Genomic DNA, 19,943 nt, shown 5'->3' with positions numbered 1-19,943 from the left:
CTTTCCTCTCTTCAAGATAAGTTAAATATTCTCTATATGTTGTTGCCTAGGGACCTGTCTCTTGAAAAAGTTACTTTTGTTTTACAATTTAGAAAAGCCTGCTAACCAAACTCAGAGATTTTAAAAAGGGATTGTGTTGGCCACACTAAGGACTCTAGTTTTTTGTTTTCGTTGTTTTAAATCAATGAGAAATTAAAGATAAACTATAGCTCGTAGGAGGCATTCCAGGACAGGCAGCGGATCCTGAGTATGAGCTATGTTCGCTTTTTCTCACTTAACATAGCTTTTGTCCTGGAACAGGGGTTCCCTTTTGGTTGATTGTGCTTGTGCTTAAAACAAAAGTAATTGTGCTAGGGAGTATTTTGCATGGGCGATAGGAACGACTTTACTTAAAATTGTATCTTTAAATAGCTCTAATGTAGATAGAAAGATAAAGAGAATTATTATATGTTTAGAAAGAGGAAATAAAAGAACATCAGGGGAACAGGCAACTGGATATATCAGAAAAAGGCCAGAGTCCAGAAATCACCATTCCAGGTTTCATCCCCCTCCGTTAACTTCCTAGCTATACAGTAATTAGGTACGAGAACTTGGTATACCAACTATAAAATATTATGATAATTTTAGAAAATTTTTCTCTAACCAAAGAGGTAAATTTGGAAGAAAATTACACGGTTCTGAAAATCTTATGCTACTTAAGTAGTTCATATTGCAAGCCTAGCTTTTTATGCTATTGTTGAGCTTTTTAAGGTGCGTAATACTTAAGAAAATATAATTCTTCATAAATGCTTTCAATTTGTTCCTATGTCACATAAGTTATACGTTTGATTCCATTTTTCTTTACCTAGATTCTAACTAATGAAAACTAAACCAGTGATTGCCTTAGTTTTTTCAAGTTTGTAGATTTGCTTTCTATTCAGCTGGTTCTTTCCAGTAAAAGGGCAGGGTGTTTTATAACATAGTAAACCTAACTGTGATTGAACCGTGTTTCTGGATCCTGCTTCCTGTTTGCTTAGATGACTCCCTGTGGTCATCCTTGCCACCTGCCCCGACTCCTGAACATTAGGGGGCCATGGTTACAATAAAGGTTTGCTGGGGAAAATGTCACTGCTGTAGAATGATTACTGTTTCTAATAAGTGACATATGGACAATATAGGAGGATTTTAATTAGAAATTTTTATAGCTGTGGGGAAATGTTTGTAGATCATCCAGTCCAATCAAGTTGTGAACATTTTTATTTTCTATTTTCAGCCATTTTTGTCTAATGAAAAATCTTATGTTCAATTTTTATAGCATGTGTGTAAAGGTTTGGTTTCACTTAAAATCGCAAATATCAGATGATGTGTGTTTGTCATTTTGGAAACTATAACAAACATTTCTCAGAAAAATTAAAAGCCAAAATATTTTTCTTAAAAATGTCATTTCCTCCTCAGCCTTATGCTTACACAACACTGCCCCGTGTCAGAGTGCAACGTGGAAGATTTTATTCAGACGTGACTTGCTTTTTTGAACATGTTACCCATAGAGTCCGACTGTACAACATACAGGGTAAGACAACAGAGAAACACAGTTGTGAAACATATGTATACTGGTTCTTGAGATCTTGCTTTTCTTGTCGTTTTTAGTAAATTACTAATTGGATTTTGGAGATGATATCATAATCTGTCTAAACTTGACATCATGTGTATTGTATGATTTAAAATATATTTACTCTTTGACAATCAAAAATGGTAAAACATGGGGTCAGCCCCTTGGCTTAGTGGTTAAGTTTGGCGTGTTCCGTTTCGGTGGCCCAGGGTTGGATCCCTGGTGCAGACCTACACCATTCTGTTAGCAGCCATGCTGTGCTGGCAGCTCCCACACTAAAAGTAGAGGAAGATTGGCATGGATGTTAGCTCAGGGGAATCTTCCTCAGAAAAACAAAAAAAAGGTAAAATATTTAATTCCTTACATATCCATGTTCTTTTTTTCTGTATATCTTCTCTTTCCCACTGCAATATTTGTCTTTGTCATGAGGTTACTAACTGGAAACTTTACTTCTAGGAGCTAAAAACAGTGTGGTATTTTTTATTTTATAAAATGGGAATTATGTCAAATGTGGCTTCCTGTTAGTGGATCACTGACTACCTCTGATACACGGACACACACAGTCTGCCCTAAATATAGAATGTATTGCAATAGCATGTTATCACTGGAATTGAACTTTAAAAGAAAAATGTTCTAAACTAGTTCTGTTTGTTTACAACTCGTTAGCTGTTAGAGTATAAAATCAGGCAGTTGTTTATTGCTTTTAGGACAGTATGGAGCAACATCTTTATTAACTGAGTGACAGCCTTTGATCCTTTAGGAACTTAACCATGGGCAATGGCACTGGTCCTTCCATAGGGTCTGGGTAGAGCTGTGGTTCCCAAACACTCAGAATTGTGCAGTTATGTTGACTGATTTTAAATTCAGCGTTTTTAGAATGGAGTACTTTTCCAACCACAAATTTAATCCTAGTAACCAGACCATTTACCATGGTATCAACTCTTAGAAAAGGACCTCATGAAAACACCACTTTAAATTTTTCTTGCTGTTTGCTTTAAATTTTTCTGAGCTGAAAAAAATTAGAAGAGGAAAAATATTCTTTGCCTGAATTTTCATACAGGTAGCAAATAAAGCACTTCACAAACTAATGATAAAATGGATGGACAGGCACTCTTTACTTTTTAGACATTGTGAGGAAGGAAGGGATACTGTGTTCAGGGAATTTCTTAGCTGAAGTTCAGTATCTAAATTTAATTTTGCTTTTAATTAACTTTTTTTAACTGCACATTTCATTAATGTTTACCTTTTGTTAGAATTTCAGATGTGGACAAACTTTCTCATGCAACTTCTTGGGTAATGATGTAATATGTTTTCAGAATAACCCATGATTCATAGGTTAAATCAAGAAGTAAAAGATTTTCTGGAAGGTGGGAAAAATCATACTAGACGTTAACTTTGTGTCCTAAATGTGACTTCTACAATTATCTGCAGTTACTTTGCTACCTACAAGAAAGTTTGTAGTTCTGAAGTAATCTTTTGTTGAGTTTCTTAATACCTCTAGTAAGTCAGAAAGAATATTTCTGACCATCCCTTTGTACTCCTGTATAAGCCATTGTTTAACATCTCTGAGAAATCTAAAATTACATTTTCAGCTGTGGGAAAAGGTTGCATTTTATGAGTAGAAAATAACAGTATCACACAGGAGGCGCACTTAAGTACTTTTAACTTTGCTTAAAACTATTATTTTTTTGATGGAAAAGTTCTTCCTTGAGTACAACATGGCACACACTTTGGCACAGACCTGTGTCATCAAGCTTGGTTTACCACTGTTTTTCATCAGTTATATTTGGGGATAGGCGGTGTCTCAGAGTAAATGCTGAAGCTGCTCATCAGAAAAATCCAGCTTCTCAATAAAGTGTAATTGCTTAATTGTTTTTGCTATTATTTGCTTCTGTCACCAGTACAGCAGCTTCTGATTTTTCTTGGGTTGTCCAGGGGATCTGGATCTCATATCAGAGCATGGTTTCTATAAATTAGAGGGCCCTCTTCTGTTGCGGTGGCTGTAAGCTTACCTTGCTGTCTCTGTATGTTAGCTTGCTGTCATTCCTCAGTGGTCGATTTGGAGATTAATAGGCTCTGACTTGCCTATTTACTTATTCCAACAAACACCCACTCATCAGAAGTAAATGCTAGGGCCTGGCCCAGTGGCTGAGTGGTTAAGTTCATGTGCTTCACTTCAGCGGCCCAGGGTTTTGCCAGTTTGGATCCTGGGCATAGACCTAGCACAACTCATCAAACCATGCTGTGGCGGCATCCCACATGGCAGAACCGGAAAACCTACAACTAGAATATACAACTATGTACTGGGGGACTTTGGGGAGATGAAGAAGAAAGAGAAAAAAGATTGGCAACAGGCATTAGCTCAGGTGCCAATCTTTAAAAAAAAAAAAAAAGAAGTAAATGCTTCTCTTTTCTCCTCTCGTCCTCTCTGCCTGTCCCTGACTGGAGATGAGGCCACCGAGATTTAACTGACTCTTGGTCCTCCAAGATGGAGTGTTGACTCTAGTTAGTCAGATAAGGAAGAGAGATTGTTCTGAACAGGACACTTAGGAGAATTAGCTTGGAGCCATCCCAGTGGCACAGCGGTTAAGTTTGCATGTTCCACTTTGGTGGCCCAGGGTTCACTGGTTTGGATCCTGAATGCAGACCTATGCACTGCTTGTCAAGCCATGCTGTGGCAGGCATCCCACATATAAAGTAGAGGAAGATGGGCACGGATGTTAGCTCAGGGCCAATCTTCCTCAGCAAAAAAGAGGAGGATTGGTGGCAGATGTTAGCTCAGGAATAATCTTCCTCCAAAGAAAAAAGTATTAGCTTAATAAAAATAATAAAAAAATAAGTATGCAGACTTCAGAGTGCCTTCTGGATGTTTCAGTGGGTGGAATAAACTTGGGCTGAAGCATTTTTTTCCTGATATTAGATTTCTGTAGTTTGAAACCAGAAACCTTCAAAAGTTTGTGAGAAATGACAGATAAGTAAGTTAGCTATAATACGAAGTTAAGTCAGAGTGCTTCTCCAGATGAATTTCACTGTGCTTTCCTGGATTGAACCTGAAACTTTTCAAAGTGACATATCAGTCTTTCTTTTTGCTCTCTCAAGCCTGGAGCATTTATTTTTTTTCTAACATGAAAGTAGTTGGTAGGAGATGGAGACACCAAATCACCTGAAAGGCTTTCTCCAAACTGTATGTTCTCCCATGTTTGTATGTCAGCCCTTCTCAACAAATCTCCCACCTGGAAAAAATAAACCCAATTGTGGAGACGGAGTCTTTTCTCAGTAGCCCTTATGACCCACTTCCATCTGTCCTTTTCTTTCATACACCATTGATGAGGGCTCAGGTTGTCTGGATCCTGGCTCTTTGAAGTTTTAATTAAATCACTAATGGAGACCTAGGACAGAGATATAAAGTTTTCAGGGTGTATGACGCTAGGTGTTCAAACTACCTGAAAGGGCTTTGGTTATGCTGCTCCAAAGAATCTGTTCTGAGAAATACTTAAAAACTCTTTGATGTTTTAAACTTTGGCCTCCTGTAAACCAGGCATCTGGGTGATTGATCAAAGTGCACAGACAGAATGTAACTTTTCGTCTTAGGTCCAAAGAAAACTTTAGCTAACTTCCAAGCTTTTGTAGATTGGCTTTTATTTAATATTTCTTAAAATAACAAAAATATCTGTTCTCAAATTGAACTCATTAAACTATTTTTGAATAATGCTAATCTTGCCTCCCTTACACTGACCAGATGCTATTATTTGAATGAGTATTAATGAATAGAGCCTATGTATTGGTAGTACGAAATTATAATCCAGAAAGAAGTAGGGGTTGGGGGAGAGAGATGATTAGTACTTTACGATTACATACTGTAATTATATTAGTTTGCTAAACCAGTTGATTATACGAAAGATTTTATTATCTCTCAGGAACAAGGGTAAAGAAACAGAAAATTAGTTAATATTATGGATTGTCTGTCTTTATTGTGTCTGTTTATATAAACCTCCTTTCAAATTCAGTTTACTCAAAACATTCTTTTAAAAAACTAAAGTATTGCAGACCTGACAAAATATCCTTAAATTTTTTAATCTCTTTTTCAGTTACTGTTTGACTCTTTTCTCCCCAAAGTAACTTTTCTCCAAAATTAAGCTTCAGGAGAAAACAAAATCAAGAACGAAGATCAAACAACACTTCCCAAGTTATGTAAACTGTGTGGTCATTATTGATTCTGAAACAGAGTTGAGAGGCCTGGGTCCAACACCACTTCTGGTCTTGTTCTTGCTTTGATATTTGACTTTAGTTTCTCTATTTGTGTTCTCTCCTGATTCTGAAAATAATAAGAGGTGCAGTTTAAGGTCTCTCTCTTAACATCCTTTAAGCTGTTAGAAAACACTGTGTTTTTCCTTTCATATTGTTCAGACATTACATTCAAAAGAGTTCTAGAACTATTAAAATACAGGAAATCTTGTGCTCACTAGCTTTAAAAGCTCCGAAAGATCAGAGTGGCTTTAGAGATTTCTAATGAAACATAATGTTTTGCCTTTTATCAGGTTAAATAAGAAATCCGTTTTATAGCAACCATAATTTAATGAAATGCCCTTTTGGAACTATTTTATGATTTCTAAAAATTACTTAGTTTGTAGAAAATAACATTTTTCTGAAGGAAAATGTGGGAAAAGTGGGGATTAATTTTTCTTATAGTGTAATCATCTTTCATTAGATTGAAGCTTTGAGTGTTGCCAAGTAGGCTACTTTAGCTTTTGTCCTTAATCTTGGATTAGAAGATAGAATATGATACAAGCAGAAGCCTCTGTATCCCCATGTGTTATATTTGATATTGTACCATCACAGAAAATACATATGTTGCAGTGATGTAATGATCAATAAATGACATTTGCTAGCTGTGGCTTCATTTGTCTTCAGAGCTGTAATTATTAGACTTTGGTGCCCTAGTTTTCTGACATCAGCAGCTACTTTGAAGAATTAGGTTGCTATGGGTTACCAATGTGTCATGTACATTTTTACTGGCAGAAGGTTCAGGTTTCAGGTCTGTTATAATATATACCTTCAAGGTCCCGCCACCCCCACCCCAGGACTGTGTTCTGCTAGGCAAATGTTTCTAAGTGAATGAGTATTAGTGTGTAAACCATGTTTCAACCCTTAGGAGAAATGTCTTAAATGCAATACTTTTGCCTGTTTTCCACCAACATATGTAATGGGTCTTGCTAAAAGAAAACAAGAAGCCTGGAGATAAAATGTAATGAACTGGCATCTAAAAGTATGGGAGAAAAGACATTCATTTGGCTGATTGATAGTTTGCGAGGGCATATCTAGCAATCAAAGAGAGATTACTTCATTTTTTCCTATTTTGAGTATATAATCTAAATGGGTTCATAACATGACCCTTTTTAGAAAGCCAAAATGAACTTCATGTAGTTAAACATATAAGAGCATCATATTGGGAATGAGAGATCTGAATCCCTAATTTAACCTCTCAGTAAACTAGAATGACTTTGAGTTTGTCCTTTAATTTCTTAGAGACTTGATTTCTTAAACCATAAAAAAGACTAAGTGGTCAATTCAGTATAACCATCTAAGTCTTCACGAAACTTAGCATCACATAAAGTCTCTCTGGTGCTTGACTCCCTGTTTCTAAATTCATCGTCTAAGGCGCTTGAATCTGGGGCTCCCATCCCTTGAGACCTCCCACCTGTCAACAAGGTCTCAGAGCTTCACTGAAGTTGTTTTTATTTCCATAAAAAGATTCATGAGGATATTAAAATGGTTTGCAATCAATCTCTCATTTTTTTTCCCCAGGACTACATTCCATATTTAGTTTGATTTAAGAGTAAAAAGCATTAAGTTAGTTATGGCTAGGCAGACTTAGGTAATTAAAACATTTTTGGAATATCATAGTATGCAATTGACTGCTAAGGATTTTTTTCCTGTTAATTGGAACTTTTAAAAAGTAGCTATGTGTCGAATCTGATTATTCCCAACAGGCATGAAAAAGGTTATTTTAAGAGCCTATAAGCACATTCTGGTTACACAAATTCAGAACTCAGAGGTTATCTTGGGGGCTGTTTGACAGCAGCTGTTGTGTTGAAGGTGTAGCTTCTTAGCAGGGAAATGGCATCCCCCACAAATGTGTGTTGTTCTAAACTCAGTTGAAGGACACAGGGATGGGAAACACCAGGGGACCTGTGATGGTTATCTGTTCAGACTCTGGAGTCAGCCCACCTGCATTTCATTCCCAGCTTCCGTCCCGGCACTGCCCTTACTAGCTATTTGACCTTGTGCAAGTTATTACCTGTCTGACTTTGGTTTCATCATCCTGAAAATGATGACAGTAATAGAGTCTGCCTCCTAACTGAGTTAATATATGTAAAGCCTAGCACATGCTAAGTGTTGTGTCTCCTTAAGAGGATGTGCGAACCAGATGAGTTAGATGATAAGTATTTCTGAGAGAGAAGACTCGTAGGGCTGGGCAGTTGGGGAGATCTGATAAAGGAAGTGACTTGTTGAGATTAACAGGTCTTGGAGAAATGTCACTTCAAGGGGCAGAATGGAGGAAAAGACTATCACAAAGCATGAAGAGGGGTTGTTAGATCAAATTCCCTTGTTCCTATAAGAATTTGAAGAACTCTGTGTCCATTACATATTTTTAAGTTGACATCTAGTTTTTCTTTGTACACTTAAATAATTGCAAAGGATGTAATTTTTAGTATATTGTAAATATTGCCATTTTAAAATAAGCATATCCAATGGATAGTCATTTAATACTAAATTATGCACTTTTTAAAAACCTGAATGAGCTCTTCTTTAACAGTCAAATTTCACGTCGTTATTTTCTCCTTGAACTATTTCCATTCTATTTCCCCTATGGAATTTTATCTTAATGTAATAATTTTATATTTGAGAGTCTTCTTATTGGTCAACTTTTCATTACCCTTTGGAAAGATATATGTATATAAATTTAAATTTTAAAATTCTGTGATGCTAAAACTCGAAGTATTAAGTTTCTTCTGGATTGAGTTATAGAAATTATTAATAGTATACAATTGATCAAAACAATCTATTTGTATTACCATTTCGATCATTTATTTTATAAACTTTAATGGAAACATTTCTCTCAACGAGATGGGATTACACCCTTAGTATCTCTAAATGTTCACGTATCCATTGCTGAATATTACTTATTTGAGGTTGGTTTCAGCGTCGATTTTATTCTTACTTTTTATTTTTATAAATGTAAGGCAAAGGAGTGTTCTTAAATAGGTGAGAATTGAAGTTTTGTTATAGGAATGTCATTCAATTTCTTGAACTCCTTCTGAGTTATGTTCCGTAAATCAGAGTGATCTATTGTCAAACATTTATTTTATTCAATTACGTTTAGTGATCTACTGCTTGACAACTTGATTAGGTACGTGTTCAATTTTGTTGAAAGCCGACAATTGGAAACCATGTCTTTTACAAAAATATTTGTTCCCCAGTCATTAAAGTTCAGTCAGACACCAGTATTTCAAATTGTCTTTGTTCAGCCCCCACTGGAGTTGGGGGGGTTAGGGTATGCTGCTGCTTTTTTTTCTAAGTTGGGAGGGGGACAAAGTGTGGTATAAAAAGAAAAGGAAGACCCACATGCCTCCATGGCAGGTCTGTTTCAGGCAGATCAGCTTGCGGAATGAGAATGTATAGAATCTGAGTTTCCTGCCTACAGGCACCTTAGAAAAGAACGTGTTTGCCAGAACAGAAAGTAGTAGCAGTAGTTGAGAAGGACTGTCAGTGTGGAGGGAATGCAGACAGACCACCATGATTAGTCCTGCACTTTTCCCTCCCCTGTCCCAGACCACCACAAGCCTGTATTGCAGGGAAGGTGACAGAAAGCTCTGGAGTCGTGAGCTGTTTTATTCACCTCCCAGGGGAGGGCTTTAGTTAGACCTTGTCTGGTTTGGATTTAAGAAAATGTTACTGATGTAGATGTTATGTTCCCTCCAAAGCAGAGCTTTCAAAAAATCTGTTGTTTCGTAAAATCAGTGTTTATTAGGGGAAAAAAAGATTTCTTCCCAGTTTTGATGTATATTTTTCAGTTATTAGCCTTCTTCAAGTATATTGTGCTTAATTGGTATAGTCTTTTACCAAAATTTGTAATCCATATGCTCAAAATGCTATACCTTTCCTATTATGTATTTACTTTTGTGTCATTGTGAGAATTACTGAAATGAAAAGCATAAAATATATAGACTGGTGTCTAGCTCATAATAAATTGATCAGTAAGTAGTGGTTGTTGTTTATTTAGTGCTTTATAAATAAAACAAAGTAGTTCATCAGCATTTTCTTAAATCCGGGACTTGGAATGAAATTTACTAAAATTTGTTTTCATGAAAGATGTTAATTTTTTAACTTGTGTAGAAATAATCAATGTGAAATTTACAGACCTGTAAATCAGTAAGCAACTTAGAGGATAAATTAGATCTTATAACAGATGATAAGTTGAATAAGTTAACATGGAGAAAAAGGTCATCTGGTTGTGGGAATTATTGCCATTTTTATTCTTTGTACTTTCAGATGTGAGTACAGTTTTTAAAAAATATAGTCATGATAATACAGTCGTCCCTCAGTATCCAAGGGAGATTGGTTCCAGGACACCCTGTTCCCCCACTTAAAACCAAAATGCATGGATGCTCAAATAGTTTATATGAAATGGCATAGTATTTGCACATAACCTGTGCACATCTTCTTATATTTTAAATCTCCAGATTACTTATAATACCTAGTACAATGTAAATGGTATATAAATAGCTGTTGTATTGTTTAGAGAATAATGACAAGAAAAAAAAAGTCTGTACATGTTCAGTACAGATGCAACCATCGTACACCTACTAAATTTAATATTGTGAGAATTGTCATTTAAGTGTATGTATTGAACTAAGTGCATGTTAATTAATAACTGTAAGTGTCAAATCCTAGTTAAGTTGGATAAGTTCACAAAAACAAATGCTGCAAAAGTGAGTACACATAATGGGAAAGGTATTTTTATATTTTTGACGATTTAAATACAAAACAAAATACTCCTAAAATTTCAGGGGAGATATTCAAAATTAGAAGCCCTGCTTTTCATGACAGCTGTTATTGTCCTACATTTGCTATGCATTGATGGCTCAGTCACCCTCTCTGTTTAGACACAGATTCAAGGGAAGGGGATGAGGACAACAATTAGATAGCAAGCTTCCATTATTGCCTGAGAGCCTGCATTTTAAGGACACTCACTGAAGACCTTGCTTTGAATCTCAGATAGGTTTTCTGAGGATTTATTTTATATGATTTCATATCTATGTCAAATTTCAATTAAACATTTGTTTGAAGACTTAAACACCTCTCTTAGGATTCTCACCATCACTTTTAATTTTCCAGGGTGGGTGTGGGCCAGTTACTATTATTCCATCGTGATCTAATAACTTGTCCTAATCACACACTGAGTGCCACTATAATAGGATATTGGATTCTTGCTGGGGTATGAGTGAGGAGGCTCTCTTTTGCTCTTTCTCCCAAGCTGCTGCCTCTCACTCCTGTAACCATTTGAGTGTGGTGAGAGTGGTGTCTGATTTATCAGGTACATTCCTTGGAAAAGTATACTTTGCATTTCAGAATTGCTGGAATAAGGTGATCTAGAGAGGTGGAGAGGGTTGGGCCCTCTGAAATTCCGCAGTTAAGGGTTGAATTAGGCTGTTCCAGATAGATTTTATAGTGATCTGACAGGTGATGAGAGTAAATTGTACAGAGGAAATGACACCTAGGATTCTCCAGAGGCCATCAGTTGCTGCTCAGAGCCATGACCCCAGGCTTTCCATCTGCATCACTCAGAGTCATTTATACCCTCCTGGATGTTTCCTCCACCTCTTCTTTCAGACATGGAGGAGATACCCTCCAGTTTTTCTCTCCACTTGAAGGCGTATGCTTCTTGGTTTCCTTAAGACTGGTGCTAAGCAGCAAAGTTAAGAGGGTGATGCCTCCTGACCCTGACCCCTTGCCTACTTAGTTTTATTTTTTCCTAAACTTCTTAGAAAATATTCTTCTTTTAAAAATGCTTAAAATTATTTTTGTGTATACAAATGCAAATTACACACACACACACACACACACACACTCTTTTGACAAAAATTTTGTACATTACAAATATAAGGAAAACCCCCTGGAATCTGTGCCTGGCCTCTATCCACTACTCAAGAGAGATAATACATATCCCTGCTCTCTCACTCACACACACACCTGTAGAAATGTATAGTATTATGTTTCTGTCTGTTTCCAGCGTAAAGTTTACCATACTACACAAATGCTGTGGCTTTTTCATCAGGTCTTTCTCTGCCAGGACAGAGAGCTACCTCATTCTTTTCTTTGCTACACAGCATTCTGTAATGTGGGTGTACCTGATTTTATTATTCATTTGCCTGTTGATGGACAGCTAGTGTGTTTTCCCCTCTTCTTACTCTTGGCACTGCTGTACAGTGAACCTGCTTGTGCTTGTGATTAGTGCTCATTTTAGGGAGATAAGTGAGACAATAGGGTATGTGTCTTTAATAGTTAATATATATTACTTTATTGGCTTCTAGTGACTGTGGCATTTTAGAGAGATTTTTGGGTTGTTTTTAAAGAAGTTTGGGGTTCTGGCAAGCCTTGTCCCTTAATTTTATTTCACTCAGTGAAGTAGCTCTTACAGCACATCAGATCCCAGATCAGTGCCCTCTCTCTTTTTTAAAAATAATCTGGAGTGTCTCTCTACTTAGAGTTACTGCAAAGCTTCTTTCAATCCTTGGTCCCAAAGTAACTTCGACTTTCTCCCGGAGTTGGTCTGCCAGTGAAGCATGATGGTGAGAGATTTAGTCCTGGTTCTGCCAGCCTTTGCCTGGGGCAAGTAATTTCCTCCTAGGCTTAGGTCAGGATTGAATGAGTTGTTATATGTAAAGCATATAGTAAGCATATGGTACATAGTAAGAACTCAGTAATTGTTGGCTGTTGTCATTCCCCCATAGAGCTGCCACCCTTCATTCAGCAGACACTTGTCCTGTTATGTGCTGGGAATAAAGATAAATAAGACCTGGTCCCTATCCTTGAGCTTACATCCTAACATACATGTATTTGCTCAAAATGAAAGTACTTGCTCCTTCATCTTTCCATCTATTTGAGCCTTATCCACAGCCCAGTCTGCTTTCCTCCCATGTCACCTAACTTCTGTATGATGAGGGACAGCCTCTCACATCCTCACCAATTATGTTTAATCTCGATTCAGCACCTACCACATGCCCAAACCATTGTAAAAACTGGAATGTAAGGAGTATGTAAGAGAAGCTAACAGGCTCTAGAGAGGAAAAATAAAGCTCCAAGTTTTTGAAAGACTATTTGGCTTCTATTACAGCTTTTCACCTGTGGACTGGCTCAATTTTACCTTGCATTGCATGTGTCAATAAGGATAGATAATCTCCATTCTCTCCAAGGGGACAGAGTGTGAGGTGTCGGCAGCAAGAGGACACTTATTTCTCTTGTTGAAATCTGGAAATAGCATCACCTCCCACCGCCCCCATGGACTGCTCTTGTAAAGTAGGAGCTATTTTCTTTCCCAGGATTGAAGAAAAACCAGAGGAGCTTAGAAAGCTCTGGCCATCCAGGCACAGGTGGAACCACTTTGTTAAAGTACCTTTTGCTGCCACGTACTGCAAAGATCCAGCAGACTGCAGGGAGCATTGGGCTGTACCCTGCTTCCCAGGGAGTTCTCCCCTCAGCCCCGAGAGCTTCTTTGGAAACAGCACACCTTGGGAATTCTTGACCCAGCATCGGACAAGTTAGCAATCCTCTATCGCCCTCACACACATTCTTCTTCAAAAAGTAATACATTCTCTTTGAGAACTCAGGGGTACCTCCTTGCTTTTGTTACCATTACAGGTTTTATTTTGTTTGTTCATAGTAAGCATATTAAGGTTGATCTTATTTTAAAAGGACTGTCCTGAGACAGAATTTAAATTTATGTCTTGCTGAATTGTGAATGGACATAGAGGCTCCTTTTAAGGAGCTTTAAGGATTTGTTGCCACAACAGGATCTGAGCATAATACTGAGCTTGGGAAAGATGAGTTTCTCAACAGAAATAATTTATTGTTGCTAAAGGTAACGTGAAATTATTAATTTTTTCTTGAAGTATGTTTTTTGTAAATGAGTTCCAGAGCTAAATGACTTGAAATTATGATGCTCTCCTTTATTAAGACTTTATTTCACTTCGTGTATTCTGTTGACCCTGAGAGAATATCCAAACTAGAGAGGAGAAAACTTAAAGTAGTGTTAAACACCCTACAAATGGTTCCAATAGATTAGAGTTTACTGCTATTCTCCCTAATGCTCTGTGACTACTCTCATCCCTAATGCTACATTTTGTGTTCTGAGGCATCTTTAGTTCATCTGTAGAAGCTTGTCTTAAAATTCCATATACATTTCATTTGGTTTTAGAAAAATATTCTGGCTATCGTAAGCATACTGAAAGGAAAGTTTGCATTTAAAGCAACATTTCCTCGTTCAAAGAAGATACTGTTGTTCTATTATCAGTGTATGTGATTTTTTTTAACTTCCTAATAGTAGTGGAAATATTTGGATCAGCTATCTTGGCAGGTTCTTCTGGTAATTCTCTGAAGGAAATATATGTGTGTATTTAGCAGGCAGAGGTTAGTGGTTCTGACTATGGCCATAAAGTAGGGAAAAAAAGGTACTCCCTTCCCCCACCCATGGGGATCATTCTCATCATAGCTTTATTAACAAGTAAGGAACTGAAGTCAGCTCTGATAGAGGTTGCTGAATTGGAAGAGCAGCATATACCAGAAAAGAACTTCCATGAGCATTCTGAAAATTCTGTTATGGTGGCTTTGGCCTATGTAGTATTGTCACCATTTTGTTACTTTTACAATTTCCAGTGTCCTTTTCACGTACACTTGTAGTGCCTAGACCAGCTGCATTTACATTCTTTTCCACAAATTCCACAGATTCAAACTTCCTTTCTTTAACTATTTGCTTTCACCTTCTAAGCTCTGGGGATTCTTCTTGGCTCCTACAAAAAGTCTTCCCTACTCTCTATTCTTCCCCTCCCCATTTTTTCTTTATACAGCCCTGTTTATCTAAAGCGTATTCTGGTTATCAGCACAGAGTGACAGATTGTGTGAAGAGTAGGGAGAGGTGGGTAATAAATAACAACTGCAGGTAAGTCCCCGAGGTTCTTGGACCCTCAAAAATCTTCAGCTGTATGAAATAGGATAGGGCCAGTCTTTCTTCTTTTGACAGCTTTCCTAACTGCTCTCTTTCTCAAAAGATCCTATAGTATCTCTTACACACACTCGATCTGTATTGAGTGTTGGGTTTCTTCGTAACTCCTCTCTCAGTCTCTGAAATAGACCCAAGGCTTCACTGAGGACCTGAAGATATAGTTAGGGTAGCATGACAGACAGAAATTAGTAAACACTTTAGGGTTATCCAAAAAAAAAATGTTTGATACGTCTGGGACTTTTTCAAGCTGTCCTGTGCTTTATATAGCAAAGGGCAAAATGAATCACTCCACAATAAGCGATCCTAAGAGATACCAAACTCAATTAAAATTGATTTAACTTCCGGGGAACTCTCCAGATTATACTCCGAAATACTAATATGGTAATACCAGTTTCAGCCATAAACATCTCATTGGATCTCCTGTCTTTTTCCTAGATGTAGATCATGGGCAATAATACACTGTCTCTTGAACCAACAGACTATAAATTTCACTGCTCTAATTTCCAGCGTGGAAGGAGAAAATGGTGAAAAAGTAGGCTTGAATGGCTCTGCTGGAAATGGCAGTGTATACCAGAGATGGACTGGCCTGTAGTGGGGCTGACCTTTTCTCATTTAATGTCCTCTTCCCCCTCTAGAACTCATTGGAGAATCATTTGCATGTTATACTTCATCTACTATCTCACCCCTAGCTCTTCATCCTTCTGTCAAGTTATATGTGCTCCTGAATAAAGGTTATCTACTATCTTCTACTTAAAAAAAAGAAAAGGTGAATTGTGACATCATTTAGCGTATGAGAGATGGTAAAGATAGAAAGTAGAAAACAGGAAAATATATGTAACTTTGGAAGGAGTTATGTATAGTATATTTTAGAAAAGTGGGGCAATTAATTTCTTTCTACTAATATATGTATTCTTTTAAATTTAGGAATAGAAGGACAGTCTGTGGAAGTTTCCAATATTGTGGACATCCGAAGAGTATATAACCGTGAGATTGCAATGAGAATTTCCTCTAGCATAGACAGCCAAAATAGATTTTATACTGACCTAAATGGATACCAGGTAATTTTCCTTTAAAATGTCTGAGTAATGGTTATATTAGTGTGTAACTTTTATGTATGGTAATGGGCCAGTTAATTTTGGATCCTTTGAAAAATATGCTTATGGTGGCAAATTATTTCTAAAATAAAACTGAATTTTAACAGACATTTATAGGTTCTGCATTCGTAAGATTTTCCAAAGTTAGAACAAATATTTGAGGTACTGTTTTGTAAAACATCTATTTGTAAGGATTTATTTTTTCAAAGGAAGCTTTGGTGACCATTAGGCCTGTTAAATGCCTTAATGTAAAAATATATGTGAATTTGTCTAATAGAAAGGAAACATAGTTAGGAATTGACGGATTATATCTTTTTTTCCTCATAAGGAATTGTTCTATGCGTGTATAGTTTATTCTATGTATATTTCTAAATGTATGATCTAATAGTGGGTTCTTTTAAATTTCAAGAAAACTCCTCCCCTCTCTTTATCAATATGTGTGTATGTTTGTGTACTTATATGCATACACATGTGTACATAGACATACAAATATAGACATATCTATTTAGAAATATGGATAGGTATATATTTAATAAAAATTTTCACAAAATAGTTTGAAATAGTAATGAGAAAATTGATTCATAAAAATTTTTCAGATTGTCACTTCTCTAGTTTAATGAGTGGTTTTGGTTGTTGCCTAAATCTCTGCATTCGAAGTGTTTGTGTGTGACAACACACCTTTGAAATAATACTATTAAAAGCATTAGCATGATTTTGAGACATTTGCATTTTTGAAATTTCTGGCTATGAATAGAAATAATTTCACAACAAATGCTTTAACTTTGTCTGATTTTCAACTGGGATGAGTGGAAAGGATTGTGATAATTTTGTCTTCTACGATTTCCTGCAAAAGTTAAATTTAAACGTTTCCCAAAAGCATAAAAATTGCACCAGACATTTTGAATTAACATGTTAATTCTACTACAGCTGTTTGGTTTTCAAATGAAGCCCCGACTTTATGGTGATTCATTTTCCTGTGTACAAAAGAAAAGCTTTTCTTAAAATCTTACAGAAGCAATTACTTATATGTGTGAGTGTAGGCATGAATGAGAAATACTTAGTAAGAATGAATAAAAATGTGAATTTCAAGGATTGAGTATTTGAATAAATAAGAAAATATTCTTAAGTCTAAACTCTAAATATTTCTGCTTTTGAAGTAGGCCAGTTCTTAAGCCTTGGAAAAAGTAATACTTGATAGAAATCTAAGCCCACAGGTGGGGAGTGAGGTAACAGCAACACAGTTGTGATGGTTTTAAGTGTCCTTTTTATAAGTATGTCAGTTAATTGGAGTGAGAGAGTCAGGATTGGAAAGGAGAAATGGAGAAGTCTTTCAAACTAACTTTTCTTTCTTCTTTTTTGAACATTTTACAGTTATTTCTTCACCAGTTTATTAATATTCTAAGGCTGTGATACAAATTACCACAAACTGAGTGGCTTAACACAACAGAAGTTTATTGTCTCACAGTGCAGGACACTAGAAGTCTGAAATCAAGGTGGCATAAGGGCCACACTCCCTCCAAAGGCTCCCGGAAAATTGCCTCTTCCATCTTCTGGTGGTTCCAGGCAACCCTTGGCACTCCTTGGCCTTGTAGGCATATCACCCTGATCTCTGCCTTTCCTGTCACATGTTCTCCTTGTGTCTCTATCTGTGTCTCTCTGTATCCAAATTTCCTTCTTCTTACAAGGACACCAGTTATTGGATTAAAGCCCACCCTAATCCAAAATAACTTAATTATATCTGCAGAGACCCTATTTCAAAATAAAATCACTTTCACCGGTTCTGAGTGAATGTGAATTTGGGAAAGACACTAGTCAATACAACCATTAAGTTGAAGGACATAACTGCAGGATTGTTGTAAAGGTTGAAGATCTTGTTTGTGAAATACCCACTACATACCTGGTGTTAATGGGCACTCAGTATATGTCGACTATTATGTTAACTTTGTATTTCTCCTTTTCTTGAATTACGTGTCAAATTTGCATGAGTTTAAAAGAAGAGATGGCATTTTTATGTGATATAAGAAAGATTCCTGATAACAGGGTCTCTGTTTGATGTCTCCTCTTGAGGTTTGAGTGAGTCTCCTTGACCCAGACTAGCTTAGTGCGTTGTCAGTCTCTCTCAAAAAATAAAGTTAGAGTTGTATTTCATGCGTTCAGATGCTAGACCAAGAAAAACAGGAATTTGAAACTATCTACGTTGAAAGTAAACAAGAGTAAACATGGAATAGTTTTTAAATATGAATATACATTTGATTATTATAATGTAATATATTAGAGGATTTGATGGAGAGATCTGTGGTATTTATTAAAACTGATTCAAGCATGATAAGAGATATTTCTTGAAAGGGGATAGAGAGCTATTATGCTTAGCATTCATTACACAAGCAGGATGTTAGATTTAGATGAAAAATGAATACCTAATACCTTTATAATTTGTTTTATGCAAATATTGGAGAGCCAGAAGACTTTTGGTAAGGATTTTTATTTTGAATTTAAATAGGAATGCCTCTTTTAAAAATCTGGACAAGTTCTACCTTTCTCACTTACAAACTGTTTTCTAGGATTCTCATGATTTTTCGTCATAGTGTTTTGAAGAATGTTTTAATTTTTAAATTAGTTCTTCCCTTGGACAAGAAAGCAAGCTGTACCTGTTACTCGTTGGAAGAAAAGTCATCTATAGTCAATACTAATTTTTTTAAGTACATGTGTAAATATCACTTGATTTTTTTTTAAAGAGAATTGTTTGGTCTTATAGATTCAACCTAGAAGGACCATGAGCAAATTGCCTCTTCAAGCAAATGTCTATCCAATGACTACAATGGCATATATCCAGGATGCCAAGTATCGCTTGACACTGCTCTCTGCTCAGTCTTTAGGTGTTTCAAGTTTGGAAAGTGGTATGTATTGTTTAGACTCTTTTTTCCTCTTTTAAGTTTCAGTTCCGAGTGTGTAATTTTTCTGTTGGTCGTATGTATTAATTGTCATCTCCAGTCACTAGCTTTCTTCTTTTGAGACCCAAACTGTTGGTAATTTTGAGTTTTGTGAGAGTAACATAAAATGATGAATTTCCTCTGTCCTCACATGAAGAACGGGGACCCTAGAAACTGATTGTTTTTAAAGATAATTTACTTCTTCTGATAGCGCATTGTTTGCAGAAGTCTCTGTCATTGTCATGATTGAATGGCTATGGAAACTCAGACTCTGAAAGATTAGGTACCTTGCCTAAGTTTGAAAGGTGGGAGGTTACAGTTCAAACTTAGGTCCTTCTCTGAATCACGACCTTCTAGGACACTACTACTCAAAAGAAGAAAGGGAGTAGAGATGATACAGGTGTGTGATAAAGAGGTGACAGACACGACTTTAAAGATTCCAAAAGAGAGAACAAGATAGAGAGGAAGAGAAAATAGATAGTAGATGCTGATTAAATTTTGTAAAACCTTCTGTTGGGCGGCTTTTCTCCTCTATAATACATATTTTTAATTATCATTTACATGTCATCAATTGCTCTTCTTTCCTTACATACTAAGAGTATCTAATAAGACAAATGTCTTAAGGAGCCAGGCAGATAAGTGCAGATGCCTGGTGTATCCTTCATCACACACCCTCGTTTTGTATTAGGCGTATAAATACATTCTGTACCTCTGCACACAAAAAACCATACTACTTGTCATTTTTCTTTGTGGCTTTCATTAGACAGAATTATGAGGTCATGCCATAAAGACATGAATACAGTTATATAAATACTAACGGCCTCATGTCAGGGATCCAGTAGGGAGTGGTGGGACTTGAGCAGACTGGAGAGCAGGTTCCCCATGTACAGTGGGGCAGCCACTACTTAGTGCCAGTTCATTGTTGCCATGGGGAAAGGGGCCCAGTGTTGCCAAATTTTTCTGTTTTTGAACAGAGCCCAGAAGTCTGGAATTTTATGGAAATTTTCTAATTTGTAAATGTTGACATAACTTTAAAAAGCTCAAAACAT

General features: G+C 36.5%; 1 protein-coding gene across 2 annotated transcripts in view; it reads left to right on the top strand.

The window, feature by feature from the left end:
• The window catches only part of MAN2A1 (mannosidase alpha class 2A member 1), a 170,237-nt gene that overhangs the window by 130,964 nt on the left and 19,330 nt on the right, over positions 1-19,943 (top strand). For both annotated transcript variants that reach the window (XR_001378333.3, XM_001504585.5), the window contains exons 16-18: positions 1,435-1,549; positions 15,795-15,928; positions 18,720-18,861. Coding sequence is in view for 1 of the 2 variants with exons in the window: in XM_001504585.5 (XP_001504635.1) it covers positions 1,435-1,549; positions 15,795-15,928; positions 18,720-18,861 (391 nt within the window). In the remaining variant the exon portion in view is untranslated. The remainder of the gene's footprint in view (positions 1-1,434; positions 1,550-15,794; positions 15,929-18,719; positions 18,862-19,943) is intronic.

The sequence above is a fragment of the Equus caballus genome, chromosome 14 (assembly GCF_041296265.1).
Source record: "Equus caballus isolate H_3958 breed thoroughbred chromosome 14, TB-T2T, whole genome shotgun sequence".
NCBI classification, from domain to species: Eukaryota; Metazoa; Chordata; class Mammalia; order Perissodactyla; family Equidae; genus Equus; species Equus caballus.
The sequence above is the reverse complement of the archived record's forward strand: the minus strand, read 5'-3'. Positions and strand labels throughout refer to the sequence as shown.